At 54.2% G+C, this 27,710-nt stretch overlaps 1 protein-coding gene across 1 annotated transcript; it reads right to left on the minus strand.

The window, feature by feature from the left end:
* Positions 1-10,574: 10,574 nt before the first annotated feature.
* On the minus strand, positions 10,575-26,515 carry CDCP2 (CUB domain containing protein 2). Its single transcript, XM_069477974.1, has 6 exons — positions 26,363-26,515; positions 20,373-20,720; positions 17,613-17,948; positions 16,303-16,656; positions 12,796-12,974; positions 10,575-11,187 (listed from the first exon to the last, which is right to left on the minus strand). The coding sequence occupies exons 1-6, from the start codon at positions 26,439-26,441 to the stop codon at positions 10,861-10,863; spliced, it is 1,623 nt and encodes a 540-aa protein (XP_069334075.1). The 5' UTR covers positions 26,442-26,515; the 3' UTR covers positions 10,575-10,860.
* Positions 26,516-27,710: the final 1,195 nt, after the last annotated feature.

A 27,710-nucleotide genomic window follows, 5' to 3' on the forward strand; every position in this document is an offset into this window, starting at 1 on the left:
GCTTTCCTGTGCGCGTGCCAGGCCTGGTGGCCTCCGAGGCCAGAGAAGGTCCTCAAGCAGGGTCGCAAGGGTGGGTTTAGAAGCTGTCAGGTCAGCACGCACAGGAATGGTGCACACCGAGGGACACAGGCAGGACACAGCCAGCATCCGTACAAACGCCATGTGGTTTCACTTCATCTGAAAGACAAGATGCTGAAAGCATCTCCTTCAGGCCGGGGAAGCGCAGGAGGAAGGTAAAGGCTACTTGAGACCTAGTTCCAGCTGTCACCTTCAAATTGACTATGTGACCTTGGTCTGTGCTGTTTCTGGTCCTCAGTTTCCTGTCTAGTGGGGAGTTCAAATCAGATGGCTCTTGGGGCCGCAATCAGCTCTCAGAAATTCATCAATTCACTTGGCTTTTGGATTGATCCTCACAGTGCCCCTTGGGAGGAGGTAGGAAGAGCCAAGGTGACTATCCCTGTTGAGAGCTTGGGACATTCAGACTCAGAATGACAGTGACTAGGCCAGTGATTCTCAACGTATGGTCCCTCCACCTGCAGCGTCAGCATCACCTGGGCCCCTCCTAGAAATGCAAATTCTTGGATCCCACCCTGGACCTACCAAATCGGAAGCTCTGGGAGTGGGACTTAGCCTGCTGTGTTTAATAAGCCCGGATTCTGATCCCGGGCCTGCTCGGGTTTGAGGCCAAGGACAGGCAGTGAGTTAAAGGCAAAGCTGGAACTAGAATCCAAGCCTCCGTTCTCCTACGTTGTCCTCTGAGCTCGGCCTTCCTCCCGAGCTCCACACCCACACCTCTAACTACTTGGAGGACGATGCTGCCTAGGTGGTCCACAAGCAGCTCAAACTTGCAAGGTCAAAGGGCACAGGGCCAAGCCTGGCTTTGGTGCACCTAGTGTCTCAGCTTCTCCCAGATGCCTTGACCCCTTCCATCGGATGTGCCTGGGGCTTCTGAAAAATCTCAGCTTTGGGCAAGGGAAAGAACACTATTTTGGAGTCCTGGACACTCTGGCAGGAAGCTTCTAGTTATCCCTTCTCTAGCTACTTAAAAACGGGAGCATCTACCAGTGTTGCCTGAGGTCAGAGCTCTTTCCTCTGCAGAGAGTCTGGGTCACAGCACCAAGTAGGGGCTGCCCTGGGGAGGGTTGGGGAGGGTGCAGCGAGTGAAGGAGGCAGTGGAGTGATTGCAGATCAAATGCCTGAGACGGGAGGGGACTTAGCCAAGATCACTCAGCCAGATCCGGGCCTCCTGACCAGGGCCTCAATGCACAGAGGAGGCCTTTCGGCTCCCTCGCTTCACCCCAAGCACCTCTCCTGCAGCGGGGCCTGGGATTGACCTGTCTTTGCACCATTCTGCGAATCTGGCTCCACGCTCGGGGTACTGCGCTTCCTGGCCTGTGCCTGGTCTGGGCACTGGGGATGCAGAGGTGTGAGTCAGACTCGGCTGCTGTCCCCGAGCCACCCACTGAACTATTCCCGGCAGCCTCCCACCCCACTCGGGGCCCTCGCTTCTTCCACTGACTGGGCAGCCCACTGTTCTCGGGCTCGTCTGTGGCAGTTCAGGGCATCTCTCTTACTTACCTCAGCCATCCAAGCCCACCGTCCCCTCCCATAGTCCTGACAGATGGCCTGGCCTCCCATGCCACGAAAAAATAAGAGCATCACGTGGGAGCTCCCTCCACCTGCTCCCTGCGGGAGCTGCTGCACTGCTGGGGCCTCAGAGGCGAGCGCTGTCGCGTCAGCGCCCTCCTCCCCTGTGCTCTGGCCCCTGCTTCCCACAATAGACAGGACTCTCTCTACTCCACTGTCCACCTTCCACCTTCCCTGAGCTTCTCCCATCAGTATTTAAGTGCACTCGAAGGCCCCCCATCCAAAACAAGCAGAACCAAATACAGTCAGCTTGGCACAGTGGCTCATGCCTGTAATCCCAGCACTTTGGGAGGCCAAGGTGGGAGGATTGCTTGAGGCCGGGAGTTCCAGACCAGCCTGTCTCTACAGAAAAAAAATGTTAAATGAACTGGGCCTGGTGGTGCATACATGTAGTCCTAGCGACTTCAGAGGCTGAGATGAGAGATTTGCCTGAGCCCAGAAGTTCAAGGTTACATTGAGCTAGTGAGCTATGATCGTGCCACTGCCTTTTAGCCTGAGTGAGGCCCAGACTGGTGGCTGCAACAGTGCATGCTCTTCTTGGTGTTCCCAATATCATACCCTCCTAGGTCTTGGGCTTCTGTGGACTCCTCTTCATTTATTCAAATAGGATTTAAGTAGCTATCTTTTTTGTGTCGGTCACTGTTCTTCAGTCTGGTGACTCACTGCTGAGCAACATGATCAGGACCTGCCTTCAGAGCGTACAGTGTGACACGGTCCTTGGGGGCCTGCTCTGAGCCCCTCTGCCCTCCCCGCCAAACATGCTCTGTCCTGATAATCTCAGCTACATGCTGATGACTGTCGAGCCCCTGTCTCCTGCCAGGCCTTGATCCCAAGCTCCACACCCACACCTCTAACTACTTGTAGGACAATTCTGCCTAGATGGTCTGCAAGCAACTCCAACTTGCAAAGTCAAAACCAGGGGACGGCTTTCAGTGGAGACCTAGATTGGGAGTCACCAAATACCGTGGAGATGTCAACAAAACCCACAGGACGGCGGAGACTGTCCGGTAGTCTGTGGCTGCGAGACACCCGCTGGGGTGCGGGCACGGGGCCTCCTCTGTCCCTGCAGACCAGGAATTCCTCCCGCTGTTCCCCATCTACACTTGCTCCTCTGGGGTGGCCAACCAGTCCCAGTCTGCCCAGGACTCTCCTGATTTGAAACTGAGAGTCCAGTGTCCGGGAAACCCCTCAGTCCCGGGCAAACAGGAGCAAGGGGCTGCCCTTCGCTTCTCTCAGGTTTAAGGTTTGGGCGATGTCTGTCTTCTGAGTTGGCTGTAACCGGGGAAGGGCGCCAGGAGGGCCCAGGACTGGTTTGGGACCGAGGAGGAAACCGCAGGAAAGCATCTTCTCCCTGCCTGGAAACCAGCACCACACAGATGTGGCGTCTGTCAGGGCCTGGGGATGGTCTGGCCTTCCGGGTCCCCCAGGTCCTCTCCCCTCTCTCTTTCCCCTGAGGGTGGCCCTCAGCTCCCTGGAGATGCCACGCGTCCCTCCTTGCGGCCCCACAAGGTGGCGCTGTGTCCAACGCCAGCCCAGGCCTCCGCCAGGTGGGCAGAGGGGCAGGAGCCGCTGAGCAAGGCTCTGAGCCCGGCTCCCCCCATCTCCAGGCCTGGGGGGCTCAGGGACGCACCCACAGCACGCACAGGCCTGCCCCCTCTCCAGGCATACACACTGGGACACGCTGCCCTGCCAGCCGGACCCCACCGACCCTCACGGGCCTGCAGGAAGGGGCTGGGCAGAGCCAGAAGGGACATGAGACAGCCTCAGTTCTAGTCCCCTCTGGAGACAGCGCACGCGTGTACGTGCACAGACACACACAGGAACACCCGCGCACGAACTCACACGCACATCCCTGCCTCCTGCAGCCAGCCGCCCTGGCGCTGCCCTGAGGCCTCCTGCTCACGCTACCTGCCACACTCCGTCACAGCCCTGGGGGGCATCGCGTGAGACACTGGAGGAGATGGGGTTCTGTAGACTGGCGTGGGTGGGCACGCTTGAGGGTGCGGTGGGGGGAACATTAGACACACAGGGACATACGCAAACACACCTGCACACGCAGCAACACGCAGCCCTCACACCTGTGCCCCGGCCACACACAAGGGAACTCGTGTCCAGCCACACCTGGGAACACTGGCACAGGGACACGCAGACACACGGCACTCAGACTCACCCTGCTGCTCAGGGCGGCCAGTCTGGTCTGGACACCCGACAGCCAGCGGGCCCCCCTTGCAGGCTCCCCCTCTGCTGTAAAGCTGAGCTGGGGCGGGCAGGGTCCCTGTAGGGTCTCCCCAGAGCCAGCCCCAAGTTCAGCTCTGGCTGGGAGTGCTCCTGCACCCCACCCACACCCCAGCCCTGGTTCCAGCTCCCTCCACCCCGGCTGTGGGCCCCCAGCAAGGCCTTCCCCTCCCTGGCCCCTCCCCTGCTCCCCGAGGCTGGACTTTCCTCTATCAGACCTTGAAGGGGCCTTGAGGGACCCTGGAGAGAGACTTGGGCAGTGAGGGACATACTGGGCTGGGGGCCTGGCACACTTAAGTCAGAACTGCCTCTCCACTGACTGTCTGGGTGACCCAGGGCATCCCGATGGGTCTCTCTGAGTGACACCTGTTTGTAAGGAGTGCACCAGAGGCAGAAGGGAAGTCTGCTTCCTCTGGGACACAGGGAATTATTGCCTTGTCAGGGAGGTGTGGTGGGGGCACACGGGGTAAAGGAAAGGGTTCCCACAGCCCGGACAGAGCCAGAGGTGCCTGATGGTGGGAGCTGCACCCCCAGAGGTAAAGGGGTGAGCCAGTCCCAGAGCCTCTTCCCCTACCCCTGCTCTTCCCCCACCCCCACCACTGGCCTGGCACCAGCCCTGCAGGCTCCTTCACTCTGCCAAGGTGCGGACGATTAGGTGTCCGGGAGTGTGGGCTGTGGCCTGGGCATTAACCCGGGCACGGAAAGGATGGTGCAGGTAAAAGCAGTTAGCTGAATGCCTGGGGTCACATGGTTGGTGTTCAAAACACTGTTAGCGCTATTTTATGTATGCAGCAGGCGCTACACACTCATTCATTCATGTTCATTCATTCACTGACTCCACCCCTGCGCCGGGCTAGCCCTGTGCTGGGGACTGAAGACGCAGGACAGGGTCCTTGATCCTGGAGCTTCCGGAATGATGGGGGAGACAGAACCTAACGCTGATGGTGGTGAGACAGAGCAGATGTGGAGAGAGGGGACTGGGAGACAGAGGAAGGGTGAGGAGGCCACTGGAATAGGAGGGGCGCCACCCCGTGGATGCCCCTACTCCGTGCACCAGCCTGGTTGGGGCCTTCCCTGTTGCTGAACTGTCCCCTGCTTTCCTGCCTCCGGGCTTCGCTCGTGCTGTTCCTTCTGCCGAGAGTGCCTTCCCCTCCGCTCTGCCTGGTGCTGCTGCAGGGCTCGGAGACACCTGGCCTCGATAGCCCCCTCCCTCCCACTCAGACCACATGGCCCTTGGCTTCGGCCACCATGCTGATCAGAGAGGAGCTGTTTAATTGACACTCGGCCCTCACGTGCAGTCTCCTGCGGCTAGTTGTTTCTAACCCTGTCTCCATCATCAACTCACTGTGTGACCTTGAAACATGAATTTGCTTCTCAGGACTCAGTATCCCCTTCTGTAAAATGGGCAACACCTCCTTCCTGGAAGATGAGGACCAAAGGGCAGAATGCCAGGGAAAGCACTCGGTGAGCTAAATCGCTGGGCGCCTGTGCAGGGGAGCTTTTATTCAAACAGCTCCCTTCCCTCTTTTGGATGTGAGCCAGAAGGTGTGTACACCCACAGGTTTGAGCTGCATTTACCTGGTTTACCTGTGGGCAGTTTCTGTTTAGGGTTTGTTTGTGTTTGATTTCAGGGACAGGGAAACACTTTCGCCCAGGTGATGTGGGCGGAGCCCGGTCAACAGAGTTGCCATGGAACGGACTCCCGAGGGTTGGGGGCCCTGATCGTCCCCCGCGGTGATCAGACAGAAACTCACCCCCCGGGAAGGAGAAAGGGCAGTGAGATTGCACCGTGGGGACAGGGTGTCCCCTGGAGCCAGGTGACCTGGGTGTGAGTATGGCTCCTCTGGGCAACCTTGGGCCAATCACCTTCTCTCTGGGGCTTCAGCTACAAAGCCAGTCTGTAGGACTTAGGACTTGGGGAGCCCCTTATGCCCTGAGGGGGCTGGGAGTACCGAGTGGAGACCAAGAGCTGGCACGGCCACCAAGATCCCCCAGGCCTGGGCCCTGCTGTGTGAGGTCTTTCTCCTGCCTGGCCCCAGCCCCTCCTGCCTGTCCAGCTGCGTCGCCTCCACCCTCTCCTTCCCGCTCTGCACTGCAGCCGCCTGGTGGACCTGGAGTTCCCTGGAGCCCCCAGATCTCCACCTCCCGCCACCCCCTGTCTGAAATGCCCTACCTTCAGTGTCTCCTTCAGGACCCTGCCCAGGCGTCACCTCTTCCAGGCAGACGTCCCTGCCCCCAGGCAGTGTTGGGGCTTCTCTTCTGGCCACAGCACTCATTTGCTTTGTGCCACTGTTGGTTTCTGGGTCAGTCTCCCCAAACCACTCGTATTTGCCACTGTCTACCCAGCATCCAGTGGGCTTAGGGGCCGGTGCCCAAAGGCATGAACAGATACCCCTGAAGTGCCCTTCAGTTGGTGGTGGGGCGTCAGGAGAGCCCGCGTGGTCTCATGGGAAGCACCCCAGAAGGCCTGGGCACAAGTTCCCGCTGCATCACTTACTCCACAACAAGACCAGTTGGGTGGTCTCCGGGAAGCCCCTCAGTCTTGCTGAACCTCAGCTATCTCACCTGCGAAGTGGGGTGATTGTGAGGATTAGAGTCCCACGCACGTGGTATTAAATGAATTGAATTGAATTGAATCCATCAACCCATTCATGCATTCAGCCGCAAACCTCATGGAGTGCCTGGTGTGGCAGCTGGGGCAGGGGACCAAGACGAAGAGTGCCTTCCTGGAGCGGGCATTGCAGTGGGGGGTCAAGAATAAGCCAGCATGGCCGGGCGCGGTGGCTCATGCCTGTATTCCTAGCACTCTGGGAGGCCGAGGTGGGCGGATCGTTTGAGCTTAGGAGTTCGAGACCAGCCTGAGCAAGAGCGAGACCCCATCTCTACCAAAAATAGAAAGAAATTATATAGACAGCTAAATATATATATAGAAAAAATTAGCCGGGCATGGTGGCACATGCCTGTAGTCCCAGCTACTCGGGAGGCTGAGGCAGAAGGATTGCTTGAGCCCAGGAGTTTGAGGTTGCTGTGAGCTAGGCTGACGCCACGGCACTCACTCTAGCCCGGGCAACAGAGTGAGACTCTGTCTCAAAAAAAAAAAAAAAAAAGAATAAGCCAGCAAAAGCAAACACACATCAAATGTCATTTCAGATGGTGATGCATGTGATGAAGGAAGGACATGGGTGCCTAGGAACAGGGCAGCTATTTCAGATACATGGCCGGGGCCCTTTGAGCAGAGCGGGATGCGAAGGGGCCGGGTCGGGGACGCTCTGGAGGAAGGACATTCCATGTGAAGGACTGAGGGTGGGAAAACCTATCACAGAGCAGGGAAGCTGGGAGGCTGGGGCAGACTGAGTAAAGGGGTGACCTGCAGGAGATGGGGTGGCACTTGCTTCCTTGGGAGGCCCCCTCCCACTCTGAGATTTGATGACTCCTCAGGGAAGCCCTTGCCTGGGCCAGGGCCCACAGCCAGTCACTTCCTGAATCCATCCAGGTGGAAGCCTCGTGTGGGTGCTCTCCCCTTGTTCTCCCAATCCTCATGCTAATCTGCCCCCTTCCCCACATGAGGAAACTGAGGCTCAGAGAGGCTGAGCAACCTGTGCAAGGTCACACAGAGCCAGGGAAAGAACTGGAAATGAACCCAGGTCTGCCTGGCCTGCAGCCCAGAGGGTATGCTCCGGAGACCAGCTCATCTGTTTGTCAGGAACCCCCCATCAGTAACATCCCCTGTGGGACAGCACAGGGTGGCAGCAGGACCCAAAGCTCCCATCTGGGAGTAGGCACGTCCCACGGTCGCACAGTCTGTGGGGAGGGAGCTGGGGTTCAGGCGTGGTTCTTTCCACAGCCCCCGACTCCCTGAAAGGAGGAATTAGCAGGTGAGCCCGTGAGCTGTGCTGTGCGTGTCATGCCGGCCACTCTTCCTGGGCCGGGGCGTGTTGTCTAATGGGTGTCATTTCAGCCCTTTCATTTCTAATAGACACTGTGCTATCGTAAAGACTGTCATTTCTCACGGCTCACGCAGATAATCAACATGCCGGCTGCCTGGAGGGCTGGGAATGGCAGTATCTGGGCACGTCTGTGCAGATAAAGCGTCCTCTCGTTCTCTGCCATTCCAGTCCTCTCCCAGCCAGACACAGCCCTCGCATTTGAGGGCATTGGCTTGGGATCCCAAGAGGCCCCAGCTCACTGCACAACCCCCTAGCTCAGGGAAGAACTGTCTCCGCTCAGCCTAGCTTCAACATCTCACAGCCACGTGACCTCGGGCATAGCACTTTTTCTCCCACAGCCTCAGTTTCCTCAGCTGTAAAATGGGGCAGTTATGCCTCCCTTACAAGATGACTTAAGTGAGATGATATATTTTAAACAAAACACGTGCCGTGTAGTCAGTACTTAGGAGGTGGTAGCTATGACAATGATGGTGTTAGAGGTGATAATGATGTTTGTCACATTTTGCAAATAAGGAAACTGAGGCCAGAGAAGGGAATGGGCTCCTCCAAGGTCACACAGCACATCGATGGCAAAGCTGGGCCTAGAACTTGAGTTTCTAGGTCAGAGCTTTTCCATGACCTCAGAGGTCCGTGGTACTTTTACTGAGTCCGTCCTGTGTTCTGGGCATCGGCACATACTACCTCATTTAATTCTCACAATGCACCAATAAAGCAGGCATTGTTGTCACCCTTACTTTGCAGGTGAGAAGGCCAAGCTTACAAAGGTGAAATGCCTAAAGTCACACAGCTAGGAAGGAGTGGAGCCCTTATTCAACCCTAGGTGGTCTGGATACAGAGCCGGAGCTCTGTGCAGTGGCCCTTAAAGATCAGCCTTGGGGAGGAGAGGCTGAGCCCCAGCTTTCCCACATACATGTGCTTATGCACGCGTGTACCCACATATGCACTTACACGTACACACACAGTCACACAACAGCTCTGAGAGTTAGGCTTGGCACAGGCGGTCCTGTTGTCTCCCCACCCTGATGAGCTGACAATGACAAGGCCCAGCTTGCACCCACCTGCCCCAGGTCCCACCAGCAGCACCTCAAGTTCAGTCTATGGTGCTGGAGGGGAGATCCCCAGAGCACCCCCAGAGAGTATCTAGTATATGTCCAGTCCTCCCCAGACAGGGAAACTAAGACCCAGGGAGTTTGTGAGATGTTCCCAAAGCAGGCTAGTGACAGACCCTGGCTCAGACACGGAGAGTGAGAAGGTGGGTGGAAGAGAGAGAGGAAGGGGCCTCAGGTCCAAACACCCCAGGGTAGATTCAGGACCCTCTCCTGCCGGCACACCTACCCTGGCAGACTTCCCTAAGTCATCACCTTGCTACTTCCTCACAGAAAGACAGGAACTGTGGTGCCGTTTTACAGATGGAAGAACCAAGGCTCATAGAGTCAAAGTGACTCGCCCAGGCTCACACAATTAACAAGTGAAAGAGCTTGGACTTGAACCCAGTTCAATTCCTAATGTCCAGGCAACCCTTTTCTCCTTGCTTAATTCATTTCGTACTTTGTTGGTTCTTTTCTCTCTCATTTTTTTCTTCAAGTTACCAACTCATTTGCTGTTGGTACCTCTCCCTCCCCAATTCTGCCTGACCACACCATAAGCATTTCCAAGGCAGCCATCTCATTTGACTTGTGTATTGCTGTATGCCCGGAGCCTGCCACAACAGACAAAGAATCTGGAAACCAGTGGATGCTTGTTGGGTTGTTGAATGAATTATAATTGGGCTATAATTTCATTTACCTTGTTACTGGCGGTCAGCATGGTCAATCTGGAGATTTTCATTATTGTGGAAGGACTTACTCAAGTGATAGTTATGCAAATATAAAGGTAAGCAAAGGTAAGTGGTGTATTATAAATGTATTTTTTGTTTATTTTTCATTAACAAGATTGTGCCACTTCTTAGTATGAAGTAGGGCTCTGAGAAGGGTGGACCGATTTGCATAATAGCCTCAGAGGTCTTCTCATAGAGAAGGGCTGGGAACCCAACCCCTGCTCCCTGTGTTGTGAACTTAGAAAAATGTGAGTGGACTGGAGTAGCCCTAAGTAGACTGGAGTGTCTCCGAGTGAAGTCCAAAGGCAGGAGAAGGCACAGAGGGCTCCAAAAAGAACTCCTCTGGAGGGCAAGGACGGGCTCAACATCAGAGGCAAGGACAGAGATACATGGGGCTTCAATCGGCTTTTCAGTCGAGGATCAAAAGACACTGAAGGGAAAACTCCAACATGAAAGAGAAACACCAAGTCTTCAGCCTCCAGCCTCACCACGAGCACAGTGGAGCCCACCCGGATTCATTTAGGGATGGGACCCCGGGGGGCATCGCCACCTCCACGGACAAGCACCCACCAGGACGCGCAGGCCCAGCTTCAACAGTGACATCGTGTGGCAGGGGCTGAAAGGACAGCACTGGGTAGGGCTGCAGCTCCTTTCTCTACTCCTGGAGTTTAGGGCAGAGCTGGCTTGCTTTAGACAAAGTCCCCAGGGTCCCTGGGTCAGTTTAGGGTAAAGGCCTCTGGATGGATGCTGGACTTCCTGCTAGTGAAGGCTCGGGTTGAGCAATTAATTGGGAAAATAAGCAGTGCCACTATTTGTACCTGGGTTGGTGAAGCACTCATACACGTTACAGGATGAGTCGGTTTCACCCACGCTCCGCCACCAGTGCCCACAACTGTCCAAACCGACAAGTAACACTCGTGGGAGAGTTCTTTTCTATAGCAGAATATCTTTAAGAGTGGTAATAGCAACGGTCGATACACATACGCGGCATGCTACAGCGTACAAAGCCCTGCTCCACTTATGCTCTTCCCGGAGCCTCATGCCAGCCCTGTCAGGGGGCTGGGCAGAGAGGTTGTCCCCAGTAAACCAAAGCTCAGAGAGGGACACGACTTGCCTATGGTCACCAGCAAGTTAGCAAGGCCCTGTCCCACCTCTGTTGTGGGTCCCTAAGCTGCCTCGCAGGGATGCCAGACGACAGGTCCCTATCCTGCCTGCTCACAGCAGCATCAGGACCACGATGGCAATGACCATGAGGACTCCAGCCAGGATGCAAAGGCCCAGGAAGACGATGTCACTGGTATCCTGGGCCACCATGGTCACCGGGCCATCCAGTGCCTCCGCCTCGTCCCTGGGTGGGGCTTCCTGAAGGTGCTCAGCAGTGGCAGCATAGGGCCCGAGCCAGTCGGAGCCAGACAGCAGGTGGACAGAAGCCTCCTTGCGCCGGGGCTCGCAGCGGACCTCGTATTCATGGATGTCGTCCCGCCCAGCAGCGGAGAAGTCGATGTACAGCACGCTCACGATCACTGACGTGTTGTTTCTTCTCTGCGGGGTCACAGGGCGCTCGCTCACACCTGGAGGGGCTTGGGCTGACCCCGTCCCCCCGTATATACGTGGAGGTCTCAGTCCCAAGGGGGCAGAGCTGCAGGAGCCTGGGTTCTGGTCATAGCTCAGCCGCTGTCTCCCACCCCGCTCAGAGTCCCAGTGTTCCCATCTGTAAAACGCAGGACCCGAGAGTGGAAGGGGACCCAGGGAAAGGGCCAGAGTTAATCTACATAATAAACAAGGGAGGGGAAATCACAGAGGCTGGGGGGGGGAGTTTTAGGGGGTTTCGATGAGAGAGAGACTTGGGAAGAAAAGCCACACCGGATTTGGTGTTGGTGGCTGTGAAGTGAAGTCTCTAATGAGAGATGCACGTAAAGCTTGGCATTGCTTTCTTGCTGCTTGTGGCCATTTGAGCTGTGCTTCTTTGAAAGCAACTCTCTGCAGAGGCTGATCCTCATGGGTCTGGGATTTATAAGGGTTACCCTGAGAATCCATGAACCTAAGGTCCTCAGATTTTATGTTTCCAAGATACCGACTGCAAGAGTCCGTTGTTCTGTGGTTCCGAGTGCATGGTGGGGGTTCTGTGGCTCTGAGACTCAGTGTCTGTGAGTCCCTGGTTCTAGGATTTCACGATTCCCTGCTGCTGGGAGTCTGTCTCCATCATTCCACGACTCCATGGAATGAGGTTCTGTCCCAAAGAAAACCCCTGGGGGACTTAGGGCATGGGGTGGGGGCGAGGGCAGAGTATCTCGGCAGCTGACTGACCCCCCACTGCCCTTCTCAAGTCAAAAGGATGGTGGTTGCCAGGAGGCTGGGGAGGGCCGACTGGAGGGGCCAGGGGCGTACATTTGGCTGATGCGTGGTGGGGGACAGTTTGCTGGAAAGCTCATGATTTCTGCCAAGCTGGACTGCAAATCCCCGGACTCCAAGGCTGGGGGGGGTCTCTCCAACAGAGACTACTGTTCCTTCTCCTCCCATCTCACTTCCTGACCTGTCCCTAAGAGTACACATATGCAGGTTGCTTGGGCGGGCCACTGTCCAGTGACTCTCTGAGGGCCCCTGCCAGGTTCACGGCTCCAAAATACGAGGGTAGTAGGAAAAAATTCACCTGTAAGCCTCGCAGGCTTTTGAGGGCGGTAAGTCCTATTCCTGGGAAGGCTCTTTTGTTTTGGGGGACGCAGGGTGGATTTGGATCACCAGGTTGGGAGGGGTGGGCAGGTGGTGAGCAGCACTCCGACAGCTCTGCACATTAAAGGGGTGGGGACTTCGGTGCCCCTGGGGAGCTCTGAGGGAAAGGGGAGGGACAGCAAAGAAGAACTCTAGCCAAAGGTCAGCCAACAAGGCCCTCCTGGAGGAGTGACCAGTAGAGGCATCAGGTTGTCCCTGGGACATGCAACGGACCTGCCTCTGCCTCCCCGTTTGGTTCTTTGCTACCTCTATGCCGAACAAGCTCGCTGAGGTAAATAAAGGCAGGAAGGGCTGAGCTCTACCTCCAGGCTGGTGAGGCCGCCAGAGCCAGGAGAGGCTGAATTCCTGGGAATGACTGGGGCCCTTCCGCAGGGGTGAGAGCCCCTCCCTTGTGCCTCCTCCCCCACCCCCCGCCCCTACCTGAGATTCAGTGCCACAGGTGTCAAAGCGGGCCTGGATCCTGAAGTTGCTGCCGACTTCCTGGGCGGCACAGCTCCGGCTGCCCAGGTAGACCTTGGTCCGCTCCAGCGGGGCCAGCGCCTGCGCGGAGATCAGGATCTGGAAGTCCGTGCGGGAGCAGCTCACGTTCACGGGCACCACTGGGAACGGGAGGGGGCAGGGCTGGAGGCCGTGGGCAGGCAGTCCGCCTCCCACCTCCCCACCACCACCCCCTCCCTGTACAGGGTGGAGCATAGGGAAACCGAGGCCCAGAGTGGGGAAGGCTCTCATGCAGCCCTCCAGGCAGTGTTGGACATCTCACTCGCGTTACTCCATGTAACGCCATCGGACTGCGAGCTCCGAGGGCAGCCCCCATGCCTGGTTCCTTCAGTGTCCCCTGAGCCCAGCACAGAGCTTGGCAGGCCCAGTGAATGCTGAATGAATGATTGAATGAATGAATGAATGAATGTTCTTAATCATAATAAAAGCTACTATTTGCTTATCGCGTTGCCAAATGCCGGGCAATTGATTCGATCATTCATTGAGTCATTTAGCAAACATTTACTGGTGGCTTACTATGTGTAGGTGCTATTCTAAGCACCCCAGTTACAGAAATGAAAAAAAAAACAGCCCAAAATTCTTGCCCTTGTAAAGCTTACATTCTAGTTGGGGAGGGAGCAATAAATATGCAACAGGCACATAAATGGCAGAGTGCTGTGCAGGAAAATCAAGGAAGGAGGAAAAATCGGGGGTGGGGAGTGTGGGGGAGGGAAGCGGGGAGGGAAGCCTCACTTTCCCTCCTCACCATGACTCCATGAAGTGGACGGGACTCAAGTCGTTTTACAGTTTTGGAAACTGAAGCTCTGAGAGGTGAAGTTGTTTACGGTGGCTGAGCTAGGATCTTACCTCTGGGTCCCCTGGATTCAAAAGTCCGTGGTCTCTTCACCCTATTTGACAGCCCCCTGCACTCCCCCTAAGCCAGGATGGTGAGTGTGACTCTGAGTGTTTGGGTCTAGGTGAGCGTGTGCATGTGTGTGTGCCTGTGTGTGTTCTGTGTGTGTGCCGTGTGTGTGCATGTGTGTGTGCCTATGTGTGTTCCGTGTGTGTGTGTGCTTGGAGGGCAGGGGTGAGTGTGGGGGGAGGGAAGGCGGTGCCTGGTGGGAGGAAAAGGAGAGAGAGCTGGCAGTCAGAGGTCTGGAACTCTCGACTCCTCTCCGGGAAATGCCTCAGACATATTTCAGCCTCTGGTGTCTGGCAGTCGGGGATTTATGGGCCCGCCGTCTCCCACGATGATCTCGGTGGTGCTGAACTGTGTGTCACCCCTGATGCTGTGGCTGCCCTGCCAGCAGGGAGGCCTCCTGCAGCCTGGGCCACATCTGGAGCCTTGCCCAGCACGAGCGCCCCTGTCTGACCCTGGGCTCCCACGGGGATCTGGGGAGGGAGGTGGGTGTGGAGGGCGCGGGGGCTCCTGCACTGAAGTCCCCACAACAGGCGCCAGGATTACCATCCCTACGTTCACTCAGTCTCTGCAGAAGGGGCTTGTCCTAAACCACATGGAGTTGGGAGAGGACCTGGGAGAGTCCTGGACATAAGACTATCAGAGGCAAAAGGGACTTTCAAGCTCCTTCAGTTAATGTCCTCATTTTACAGGTGGAGAAGCTGAGACTGGAGAGAGAGAGGGCCATGCCAGCTAGCTGGGGTGGAGGCCCGATGGAACTGTCTCTCAGGAGTGCCCTCTCGCCCGCGATACAGTCAGAGAAGGGGACAGCACCAATGCCACGCCTCACCTGCTCCAGCCCACAGGTGGGCCCACTGAGGCCCAGAGGGGCAGGGGCTGCCCAAGGCTACCTCCCTCCCAGTAGCTCGCTGTTGCCTCACATCTCCACCATGGCTGGGGCCCCCAACTCCTCTTTAAGGAAAGAGGAGAGAGCTTTTTTTTTTTTTTTTTTTGTTGAGACAGAGTCTCACTTTGTTGCCCAGGCTAGAGTGAGTGCCGTGGCGTCAGCTTAGCTCACAGCAACCTCAGACTCCTCGGCTTAAGCGATCCTACTGCCTCAGCCTCCCAAGTAGCTGGGACTACAGGCATGCGCCACTATGCCCGGCTAATTTTTTTTTTTTTAATATAGATTTTTAGTTGTCCATATAATGTCTTTCTATTTTTTAGTAGAGACGGGGTCTCGCTCAGGCTGGTCTCGAACTCCTGACCTTGAGCGATCCACCCGCCTCGGCCTCCCAGAGTGCTAGGATTACAGGCGTGAGCCACCGCGCCCGGCCGAGGAGAGAGCTTTTGAGTGCTGAACAGGCCAAAGACACCCTTCCCGAGGGAGTGATGTCCTCAGAGGCGGGCACTATGACCACATTACCTAATTTAATCTTCCCGACCGCCTTGTCTAGGGCATTCATCAACCCCTTTTACAGAGAAGAACGCTTGGGTGGTCAGTAAATGGCAGAGTTTGGAAGTGGCCCTCATCTGTCTGAGCGTAGCCCTGGCTCCCCTTCCTGTGTCCTGCTCGGACACACAAGAAGGCAAGAGAGTGGGTTCTAGTCCTGGCTGTGCCACCAACTGCCCGTGTGACTGCAATGACGTCCTTTCCCCTCTCAGCACCTCTGTTTCCATACCTGCACAAGGAGGAGTTTTGCCTGGCCAGGCAGAGGGCACAATGGGTCCAGAACACAGGCATCTCTGGGCCCACAGCCCAGGGAAGGGTGGCGGGAGGAGGGGAGAGATGACAGATGCTCTTGGCTGACAAATCTAACCAACACGATGGAGCCCAGGAAAGCCAAACACCCGCTTCCCCAGGCTTCCCCGTAGCCAGGCAGGGCTGTCAGACCAAGTCCAAACCAACAAGACACAAGAAAAACTCTTGTGAGGGCTTCTGGAAATGCTTTTGCTTTCCTGATAAGGGGACATGTGTGGCTGGCACTTCCTCTACCCTCTTCCAGCCTTGAACATGAGCATGATGCCCTGAGTTGTGGCAGCCATATTGCAACCATGAGGCTCAGAGACTCTCAGAGAGATCCCCTGGACCAGTATTGAGTCCTTGAGCCAATACAGCAGCTGCCTGGCTCCAGACTTCTCGTTACGTGAGCAGACACCGCGCCATTTGTTCAATCAGTGTTTCTGAATGACAACAGGGCTGGTAGGCATCTCCATGGTTATACCAATGGTTGACCATAATCAACATTACCATGTTTTGCCTATTACCCCTGGATACAGGGATCAACCACAGTATAAGAGGGGCCAGGGGCCCCCGGGGTAAGGAGCCCGATGGGAGGGTCAGGTCTCATGGAATTAGGAGCTGGAAATGAATAAGGGCTGTACTGGTAGGGTCTCAAGGGTCCCAGGAGTTGGCAGAGGGGTAGCCACCGGGGGAGACCATTCCTGGGGGTCGGGACAAGCTGGTGGGATGGAGAAAGGAGGCTGCAAACCCTGGCTGCAAAGCCTCCCCTTCTCCCACCGGCGCACCCATGCCCTCAGCCCTGGCTGACCTCCGATGTAGGCCACAGAGAAGCCCCTGCGGGTGGTGCTGCGGTCCGTGTGCAGCAGGAGCAGGAGCTGGTTGTGGCTGGAGGTGATTGGTGGCGGCAGGTGGTGGCCACACCAATTCCCCAGCAGGGGTGCCTCCTCACTGGCCCCATCAAAGGCCGCCAGATGGTCAAAGTCGCAGGTCCTGGTCAGGCTGTTGGGCTCCTCCAGGTCCATGTCCAGGAAGAATACCTTAACCCGGTAGCCGGGAGGCAGGCGGATGGTCCAGTGGCACCGGATGTTGTTGGGGTAGGAGCTGGGGTACTGCGGGCTGGAGAAGTTGCCTCGCACGGCCACGTACACCTCCTGGCATTCTCCTGGGCCGGGGAGGGCAGGGTGGAAGGAGCAATGGTGAGGAGGGGCAGAGGGGAGAAGTCACCCTCTGCAGTTACAGCTGAGGCTGTGGACGCCACAGGGGTCCTAAAGTCACCCGGCAGTTTGTGGGCACTGCAGCCAGCACACCAGACCCCTGATCCCGAAGCTGGCTTTCAACTGAAGCTAGCTGAGAGCTGGGAACCTCATCTCAATTGACAACTCCCTTCAAGAGTGTTAGGAATTCAATAATAATACCCAACACCCATCCTCAGAGCTAACTCCAAACACCCTGGCTTGACTGACAATGAAGTTCATGGCCTGGCCTCTCCCCTTTTTGGTTGCCCCATCCACCCCTGCACTCCCGCTTTACCAAACTTCTCCTTGTGCTATGAGCACACCAAACACGCTCTGTCCTCCATGCCTTGCACATGCTGTTCCTCCTGCCTGGAACACCCTTCCCTTCCTTCTGCCTCTGGCTAACTCCTTCTAGGCACTGCTCAATTCTCTCCTCCTCTAGGTGGTCATCCATGATTCTTACTGTTAGCACAGATGGCAATGGGCTGTCCTTGATGGTTTCCTTATCCATCTTCCCCATTAGACTTTGAACTCCCTGTGAGTTCATTCATTCACTCGTGCAAATATTAATTGAGTACCTACTAGGCGCCAGTTGCAAAGATAAGCCTGTAAAGAACTCACAGTCAGGCAGGGGAGATTAACATGCAGACCACATGCAGAAGTGGTAAATGTTGGAACACAGTGTGAACAAGGCTCCTACCAGGAGTTGAAGGAAGGGATTAATTCTGAGTGAATCAAGAAGTCTTCACAGAGGAGGTGACATGTTTATGCCCTGGCACTGGCCAGGCAGGGAAGGGCGCAGAAAGCCCGAGGCCCTTGGGGACAGGAAACTGTGACCCCCGCAGTGTAATGGGGAGGCAAGTGGAGCCACAGCCCCTCCTACCTGAGAAGTAGTAGGCCTTGAAGCCCCGGCCTCCAATGTTAAAGTCGGACTTGAAGACCACCTGCAGCTCGTGGCCCAGTGACACGAGGGTCGGGGGCCGGGTGCTGCCACAGTAGTGGTGCCCGCGGGCAGGGCCAGGCCCCCCAAGCACAGCCACATAGTCATAGGTGCACTCTTCATTGCCCTCCACCTGGAAGTCCACGAACACCAGCTTGATGGTGGCGGGGCCGGCGGCCCGGATCACCCAGCGGCATTCTACGTTGTTGGGGTAGTTGTTGGGGTACTCAGGGCTGGTGAGGGCCCCCGACAGGCTGGTCAGGACGCCACCGCACACATCTGCAAGAGAGCACACTTGAACTGACCTTCCTCTCTCCCTGCGGCTCCCGACCTCCTCGACTGGGGACCAGACACCCCTGTCGTGTTGCTCCCACAGGCATCTCGTGGGAGCCTCCTACCATCCGCTGAGCCCCTGCCGAGCGGCAGGCACGCGCCTAGCACTCAGCACCTGTGCCGTCTTCTCAAATCTGCACGGTAAGCCCACAAGGAACGAGCTGCTGTGTCTTCGATTTTACAGGGGAGAAACGGAGGTGCAGAGCTGTCTGAGTCTGGGTTTGCCCGGGGAGACCCCAAGACAAGGATCTGAGTGCAAGGAGTTGACTTGGGAGATCCAGGGGACCCTGGGTGGGGAGTGAGAGAGTGAGACAGGGAAGGAGAGGTGTGGCCAAGCCAGCTACTGAGCCCCCGCTGGGGACTCTGGGGACAGTGTCAAGCACAGACCTCAGAACTGCATCACCCCAGGAGTGAGGGACAGTCCAGGCTGAGGGCTGCTGGGGGCTGAGGGTGGCCTGCAGAGACTTCAGAGAAAAATCCTCCAACAAAGAGACGTGAGGTTGGCGGGAGCACATTGCAGTGGCCAGGCCCAAGGGGCCCGAGAGCAGGTCGCCTGGCTGGTACCTGGGAAAGTGGGATTTGAACCCAGGAAGACTAACTGTAGAGCCTGTGCACATGACCCCTGTGACCCTTGCTGTCCACTGCTACCGGGCCAGTGGGGCGCAGAGGCCGAGGGGCTTGAGTTCAGGAATGTGATCAAACCTCCCTAACAGATGAGGAAACCGAGACCGAGAGAGAGGATCTGATGAAGTCGAGGCTGGTGTGACATCTGAAGACAAGTGGCCTCCTAGTTCTGCCTTAGATTAGCTGTGTGACCCTGGGCAAGTAACCCAGCCTCTCTGAGCTTCATAGGAACATGAGAAATTATAAGACCTGCCCAGCCCGATCCACTGGGCTCAGACTCACGTGGAGGCTGAGAAGATGCTGCTGAAAGTGATTAGGGGCCAGCTCAGCCAATGCAACCGTGGCGCAGGTGACTTGCTGGAGGTCACCAGCTGGGAGGGCACACTCAGGACTCCAGAATCTCACCCCATGGCATGGCTGTGTGACTGGAGCTCTGTACTGGGCATCTAGGACTTGGCTTCTTGTCCCAGCACTGGCCCAGCCGCGTGACCTTAGGAAGGCACATCCCCGCTCTGGGTCTCAGATTTATCGTTTGTGAAATAAGAGGGCAGGTTTAGACAGTCTGCGAGATCCCTTCCAACACCGAGGGCCTCAGCAGAGGCTTCCAGACTGTGCTCTGGGGCTCCCCGTGGACCCCTGGGGCAGCTGCTGGCGTCTGGGGCAAACTGCATTCTTACGCTGTTCAAACTGTCCTTTAATGTGATTAAACAACAGCACCCACAGTCACATGTCTTATGTGTAAAAACTTAACTCATTGGAGACCATCCATATTGACTTGGGTTTTCAGCGCTTAGCTTATAAGAAGCAAATGTTAAAAATATAAACTTACAAAAAAAATGCATTCCACTAAAACACTGCTGTTACCTCTTTTGTATATCAGGGATTAATGTAAGGTTCCATTTGATATAAGGGTATTCTTATTTTTTAAAATGTTGGAAAACACGGCCTATATATTATGACTTTGATATCCTAACATTCTAAAAATCCAAGGGTCTAAAATTCCAAAAGCATGATCAGATCAGCCTACGATTCGTGTGCTTTAGCATTCTTGTAGCAGGGACCAGCTGTCCCACCTGAGTTCCCCAGGATTACTGTTGGTGGCCTCTGTGGGCCAGGAGCCTCTGTGGCCGTCCACTGTTTGAGCTGACACGAAAAAGCCCTTCGGTCTGGGCCTTGGGAGGAGGGAGGAGGTTTGTGTCTGCCCACAGAAGCCTGAGGACAAGGAGGAATGAGTTAAGGAGAAGGGCAAGAAGAGCAAGGCCTCTGTTCTCTCCACGAGACTGAGAAGCTGGTGTCAAGCCTGGTCGAGGGAGAGAGGGAGGGGTTAGGGACCCATAATATAAGAGTCACCAGCTCCACTGGCACCCGGCACCCTCGTGCAAGGACGTGGGCGGGGATTCCTGCAGCAGCAGCAGCCGGAGCAGCAGTGGGGTCCTCTCCTGCAGCCGGATGCCATGACATGGGGTAAGAAGGACAAGGGTAGAAGAGCATGAGAGGCCTCATTCCTGAACACAGTGAGACCCTCTGGGGGCCCCAGGAGAAATGCACAAGATTACACGAGTGTCTTGGACATCGAGGAAGCCGCCTTTGCCCCATAAGCTGTCCCTGAGAGCAGGGCCATGCAAGTTCCTTCCAGAGCAGCCTACGCGCTGAGACGCCAGGAGCCTGCAGGTCTCACCTGGCCCCGCTGCTCTCCTCCCACCTCCACCCCAGGGCCAGCTCTCCGCTGCCAAGTCCCCCCCTGACCTTTCTTGTAGCCCGCAGAAAAGCCGCGGCTGGCCACGTGCTTATCCGAGTGGAAGACGACAGACATGACGTGCCAGGAGGAGGTGAATGGCGGCGGGGGCACCTGGCCACAGAACCTCCCCAGCAGGTTGCCCTTGTCTGCTGCGGCCCCATTGTAGATCTCCAGGAAGTCGAAGTCGCAGGTGTCGTGGTACTCCAGGTCGAAGTCATGGAAGGTAAGCAGCACAGAGGACCCCTCAGCCACCACGATCAGCCAGTTGCACTCCGTGTTGTAGGGGTACAGTCTAGGGAAGTTGGGGCTGGAGAAGTTTCCAGAAGGTGCTGAGAGCACACCCCCACATTTGACACCTGGGGCAAGAGAGAAGGATGGCTCAGAGTGAGTGCTGGGGTCTTGGGTACCTGTGGCAAGGCTACACAGCTGCGTCTCTGGGACGGGGTGAGAGAGCACAAGGCCATGGCCCTGAATTAAGTCATTTATTTTTTTTAATTTGTTCATGCATGTACTTATTCTTCAAACGCTTATTGAGCATTCTTTCGCTCATTCAACAAATATTGTTTGAGTGCTAGGCACTGCTCTAGGTGTTGGGGTTATAGCAGGAACAAAACAGACAAAGCTTCCTACCCTCATGGAACTTACATTCTGGTGGGGAAGACAGACGGTAAACATAATAGGTAAAATATAGAGCAAATAAAATAGTGATAAGTGCTATGGAGAAAAAGCAAGCAGGGAAAGGAAATAGGAAAAGTTGGGGTTGGGCCTTTTATTTGTTTTGTTTTATTTTATTTTACTTTGAGGCAGGGTCTCACTCTGTCACCCAGGCTAAAGTGCTGTGGTGCAACCATAGCTCACTGCAACCTCCAACTCCTGGGCTCATGCAAAGGGATCCCCCAGCCTCAGTCACCCGAGTAGCTGGAACTACTAGGTGTGCACCACCATGCCCAGCTAATTTTTTAATTTTTTGTGGAGACAGGCTCTCGCTATGTTGCCCAGGCTGGTCTTGAACTCCTAGGCTCAAGCAATCATGCTGCCTCAGCCTCCCAAAGTGCTGGGATTAGAGGTCTGAGCCACTCCACCTGGCTTGGACCTATAATTTTAGATAAAACATTACTATGTGCTAGGCCCCAGGTATGTGCAGTAGGGAATTTAAAGATTAACAATAATAGTAGCCTCTGAGTGCAAATGTACACAGTCTATTACAATGTTAAAAGGACATTTTTATATGTGCATATTTGCTTGTATTTAACACAAGAAAACAATAGAAGGAAACTAATAAGAATAATTGTCTGTCAGGGAAGTAGTAAAAAGAGGAGAGGAAGCTAGCGTGACTGCTGGGCCTCTTTAAATGTGCCTTTGACTTTGTAATCACATAAAATAATTTTACGGAATTTTAAAAGATCAAAAAAAAAATTTAAAGTAACCCCTAAATATCCAAAACTAAAACAAATAAACTTAACTGTTTATCAAGTTGGAGGCACAGTTACATGGGGAAAAATGATTTCGAATGACTTTGAAATATGTTTTTTTTTTTTACTGCACACTCCTAGTAGTATATATCTCAAGGACAAAATGAACTGCAAAGAAATCTTAATCTATATTCAGATCACTATTGGTAATAATATTAAATATGGTTATTTTGCAAATACCATATATATTGGGATAAAGCAAATAAGTATGTTAATGTCAATAGAAATCAAGATTTCAGTGTAAGAGAGAGACAAATATAAGTAAAATTCTTGTGATCCTTAATTTGAATTGGAAGTATCAATATGAACTTGATTGACTTTTATTTCTAAAAAAAATGTATTTCCTAGCTCTGTTTACTAAAAAGGCCTAGAAGGAATGATATTCCAGCAGCATTTTACATCCCTAGGCTTTAGGATTATTCTGTCCAGCTAAAATGAACAAGGGCTCCTTAGAGAAATGGCTGCTACCAGGTCTAGGACAGGAAATACACGCGATATACTTAGGTATCTTGCCATGCCAGACAGCAAAGAAGCTATCAAAGGCTGCTGGGATTGCGTCAAAAGACACAGGAACCTACTTGAGTGGGCTCTGCTGGCTAAAGAAGGCACAATCTGAGCATCAAAAAAGAGTAGTGACTGAAGTGTATTGAAACACATCAAATATATAAAAACTTATGAACACATAATGCAACTCAAAGAAATTAAAAAGAAACTCATTGGTTTCTTGGAGAGGTTGCTGGGGCATTGACTCTTTGTGTTTTTTTTTTTTTTTGAAAATTGATTAATAGAAAGGAAAAGAAATTAAACATCCACTTGGTCTTTCTTGTATGGACTGGATTTCTAGATAACCAAATAGCTGGTGAGAGAAAGTGGTTATTTACAGAAGGTTTCAGAAAGAATAACAGCATTAGAAAATCATAATTTTGCAAACCCTAATGAAATAGTGGATCTAGACAACATCCTCAAAGTCTGCTCTAATCACTGAGTAAAAAGTTGATGAGAGGTAAAAACCTAGATGGTCGGGTATATATAGGCACTGCCTGTACAATTCTTTCACCGGAGCTAAATGTTTGAAAATTTTTATAATTAAAAAAATGCCCCAAAAGTTAACTTAATAGGGAATTTCATAACAGATAGATCAGGCTAAGAATCCGTGAACCCCCAAATGAATCTTGGCATCCAAGTGGAGCCCGTGACCCTCCTGATGTGATGCACAGACACCCACATACAAAGTCTTCTCGGAAAAAAAATAAAGGAATCTGAATGTCATGAAGTCTCTGGACGTGTGTACAAGCTAGAGTGAACATGGAAGTTAGAGGAACAGTTTGAATGTAAGGAAACCTTTGGCCAAGTCCAGAGTGTGGGAAATTCTATAAGATAAATGACCCTGGAGCTTCAACTATACATGATGGGGGTGGCCGGGGAGGAGGCACAACTGTTACATTAAAAGACTCAAATATCAACCAAATGCAGTGTATGGACTTGTCTGGATTCTGATTTGAACAAACCAACTGTAACAAGATTTGTGGGGGGTATAAAAATTGGGGAAAATGGAACATGAACTGAGTATTAGACAAAATTAAGGAATTATTATACCATTATAACGGTATTGGGGTTACATATAGTTTTATGTCTTTCTCTGCTGGAGATGTATCCTGACATATTTAGGGGGAAATATTAATAACATGACATCTGAGATTGGCTTTAGGCTTCTCCATGCTCCCCCAGTGGGGATGGGGTGGGATAGAGGAAACCAGACAGGCAGAATGTTGGTCATTGTTGAAGAGGGTCATGGAGACACAGGGATTCATTATACTATTTTCCCTACTTTGTGTATGTTTGAAATTCTCCATAATTAAAAGACTTAAAAAGTAGCCAGCGCACTCTTGGTCACCTTCTCAGCGAGGCCGTCCCTAGCCACCCTGCTTACAGCTGAGACCCTTCCCCCCACCCCAGACCCCGTCTCTCCCCGTAGTGCTGTGTTCTCCATGAACATTCCTCACCTCCTAACATACCGTTTATGGGACTTGTTTATTTGGTTCATTGTCAGGCTCCCTCCGTGGAAACGTAAGCTCTGTGAGAGCGAGTTTTGTCTGTTTTGCGCCCTGCTGCATCCCAACCACCTGGCACAAAGAGGTGCTCCATGTACACTGGCTACATGAATTAATGAGTGAATGAGTTGATAGAATCCTTACAACAGCCCCATGAAACAGGCAGGTCAGGTGCTGTTGACTCATTTCACAGATGAGAAAACTGAGCCCCAGAAAGAGAAGTTACTTGCCGTAGCTGACATCTCTTGCTTTGGTCCACCCAGCACCCCACCTCCTGCCGCAACACACCCTCCCTTTAGATGCTGCGCCCTCCCTTCCCTCCACGTGGTAACCCTCCCTCCTCCTCCTTGCTCCAGGGTGGACGCATGACTCTAGCCGGGCAATCCTCGGGCTCCCACCACCTCCACATGACCGGCCTGCAGGGTAGGTGCGTGCTCTGGGCCAGGCCAGAATGTCTGGGTGGGAATCCCTTCCCTCCTGGTCACCTAGGCCGAGAGTGGGAGCCCTAGGTGGGTCTGTGCTCGGGCTCATGGACAAATCCTGTCCCCGGACTGGAAGAACAATGTGCAAAGTGGAAACCACCCTGGTGCCAAGAGTCCCTGGCTTCCAGCATCCCTGAGCCCAGCTCAGAACACTCCTGCCTCCCTGGCTACGGAGACAGTGCATTCCTCTTTTTGCTGAAACTCATCCAGGTTGGGTTTCACTTGCAACCAAAGTCATCCTGAAGAACACACTTGACTAAAGTCCCTGTAAGAGAAGATGCTTTGGCCAAACACGTGCCCTGTACCTGTCCTGTGCCGATTCAGAAGGGGCCCCTCAGTGGGGTGGGGAGAGGAGTCAGGTAAATGAGACAAAGCCACACAGTGTGGTCGTGCTGAGGCCACACGGGGGCTTTGGGGTCCGGGGGAGGGACTCAGCCTTGGTGGGGCCAGTATTAGGGGAGGGATAAGATCCGCAGAAGTGATACTTGAGTTTGACTAGGATGAATGAGGTGGTTTCATCAGTTGGGGAAGATCTGGGGACAGGAAATGGCGTGGACGAGGCTCAGACGCACGACTGCTTCGCCTCTGTGACTCAGTCACATGTCTGTGAGAGGGAACGATGACGCCTGTGAGCTGAGGCTGTGAACGCTGACAGGGTAAAGGCTGGGCACACCCGGGTCATGTTATCAACTCCCTGCCTGGGCCCTGCTGCAGGACAGGGCAGGAATGGCGTCTTATCCGTGCCTTTATGGCAAGAGGACAAAGGGATGTTCTGTCCAGGGCCTGTCCTTGTCCTTGTGGGCCCTGCCCATGGGGCAGGAAAAGCTGTGAGACTGTTAGAGCAGAGCCCCTGCAGCCCAGCTGCCCGGCACCAGCACAGGCGGAGGCCTTGTTCACTGCAACCTGGCCAGGCACGCTGACCCCCAGGGTCACCCCAAGGCTACTGAAGCCCTGGTGGCTGGCATATAGGAACAGCCAGCTCCTCCCACTGCCCAAGCATGGGTTGAGACCCCTGTGTGCCCATCCCCTCTCTGCCAGCAACTGGGCGACTGGCGAGTTACATACGATTCCTCCCTGAGCCCCACTTAAGCCTTCAGGAAAGTGAGACACTGATGACTGTTTGCTGAGCCCCCACGTATGTGCATGCCCCTTGCAGGAACAGGTAATGACATCGCCCTGGCTTCACAGACAGGCAAACAATGCTCAGAAGGTCAGAGCAGTGCACAGCCAGCTGGGACCACAGTGCAGGCAGGAGCTCTAGGAGTGCCAGTGAAGACATCTCTGAGGTTGACAGAAGGACATGGAAGGCTTGCTGGAGGAGGTGACACTTCATCTGAGCTTGAAGGATGAGCCAAATGTTCTCAGGTAGAAAAAGAGAAAAGAGACTTTCCAGGCAGAGGGGCAAGCAGGGCTTAAGATCCCTGAGGGTGAGGCATCTCCAGAAAGGGTTGCAATTGCCCTGCCAGAGCATGGGATGCTCAAGGGACATGGGAAACTGAGGCCGACATGGAAATTGGAGCCAGGACTCAGAGGGCACTGAATGCCATAATAAGGAACTTTGATTTCACTTGGCTGGCAGTGGGAAGGACAGCAGGCTCTCAGGAGGAAAATAAAGGCTCCTCCAGCAATAAACCTTTAATAGTTCTCTGGGCTATTCCCTTCACCCTCGGGAACCATGCAGCGTTGGACAGGTGACTGAACACCTCCAGCTCTTAGTTTCCTCATCTGTAAAATGGGGGACTAATATCTCCTTTGACGTTTGTTGTAAAGATTGAATGCAATCATATATGTAAAACATCCAGCACACAGCAGGCACTCAATAAATATTGTCTTCCCCATCTCAGAAGCAAATGCATTCTCAGCTCAGCCACCTCCCCCAAAAGAGCCCCTGCTTCCTGTCTTCCCACATTGAAAGCTCCCGGGACCCTGGCTGCCCTCCTCTCCCGTCCCCTCTCCCCTCCTGCCAGGTCCTGTCTGTCCCAGGGGCACCTACCTTCCATGGCTTGGGCCCTGGGGCCTGGGCCCAGCAGGGCCACTGCCAGCAGCAGACAGGACGCCAGCTGTGGCAGCATCTCCTCTCCAGGGGCCCCCACAGGTCTGCAGAGCTCAGGCAGGCCAGGAGCCGAGGGTCTGCAGCAGGGGAAAGGGCCTCCAAGTTAATGGTGGTGTGAATAATTCATCGGCCCCTAGAATTAGTAAGCTGATCTCCAGGTGCTTCCTTCATCCACTCTAAGGTGACGGATCCAGTGTCACCAGTTTTACACGTTCTGAGATCTGCACTGGCCACATGGTATCAGGAAGGGAGGCCACAGGGGCTGGGAGGAAATTGGGTGGTGGAGAAAGGGCATACGTTTGGGGGCCAGGCAGCCCTGGGCTAGATCCCAGTTCAGCCTGTAACTTGCTGGGTAACCTTGAACAAGTCATTTACCTCCTCTGGGTCTGGGTCTTCTCGTCTGTCCAATGGGGCCGTTCAGCCCCGCTGCCAGGGCCATCGAGAAAATGAAGATGACACAGGCGAAGCACACAGTACGTGCTTGCTGCAGGTTTCTCTTGTCCCCACCCTTGAGGGAGCTGGAAGGAGCCTCAACGTAGCAGGAGAAATGGGACTGCATCCTTCAGACATGAGAATTTAGCTCAGAGAGAGAGGGAAGGAGTTTGTTGTGGACGGCCGATGAGGGAAAAGTCTTTCTTGTGGAAGACTGCAACAGGAATAACAAAATCGGAAAATCGTGTTGTGCGACTCCTGATGCAATTGTGGATCTGGGCCACAGTGCAAATTCTGGCCAAGAATAGGAAATGTTCACCCATTTATTGATCCCCAAGCTGGAACATCACGATGAGGCAGGCGCTGAGCTAAGAGCTGGGCTGTAGAAATGCCCCAGGGGCTCAGTGTCCAGCCGGAAGTAGCATCTTTCTTTTCCTCTGGAGTCTTTCAGTTTGGTCCAGTTCGGCCCAGCATGCATTTCCAAGCTCCTTCTCTGTGCAGAGCCTGCTCCAGGCATGGGGGCTTGGAGAAAACGGCACATTCCTGCCCTCCTAGGGAGGCGTCTGGGCTCTGGTTTCTACAGACTGAGGTCTGAATCCTGGTTCTACCCCTGCCTGGCTGTGGGAACTTGGGAAAGTCACCCAGCCTGCCCGAGGCCAGCTCCCTGGGTTGTGCGACAGGAGCTATAGCAGCAGCCTGCAGTTGGCTGCGAGGATTAAATGAGATAATATGTGGGAAGTCTTAGCCGGTGCCTGGCACAGAGCGTAGGAACATGTATGATTTTGATTCACCCTGGAAGAACCCAGGCATCCATCTGCTGAACACAAGTTGTCTCTGGCCCACCCGCTTGTCGGGA

Source organism: Eulemur rufifrons, chromosome 8, assembly GCF_041146395.1.
Source record: "Eulemur rufifrons isolate Redbay chromosome 8, OSU_ERuf_1, whole genome shotgun sequence".
Taxonomy (NCBI): Eukaryota; Metazoa; Chordata; class Mammalia; order Primates; family Lemuridae; genus Eulemur; species Eulemur rufifrons.

Bases quoted from the DNA above. Each gene is read 5' to 3' on its own strand.
- CDCP2 (XM_069477974.1), bottom strand. From the start codon at position 26,441: ATGCTGCCACAGCTGGCGTCCTGTCTGCTGCTGGCAGTGGCCCTGCTG. The intron at 20,721-26,362 runs GTAGGTGCCCCT...CTCTTGCCCCAG, and splicing joins CAGGGCCCAAGCCATGGAAG to GTGTCAAATGTGGGGGTGTG. The intron at 12,975-16,302 runs GTCAGCCAGGGC...TCCCGTTCCCAG, and splicing joins CTCTGTGGCCTACATCGGAG to TGGTGCCCGTGAACGTGAGC.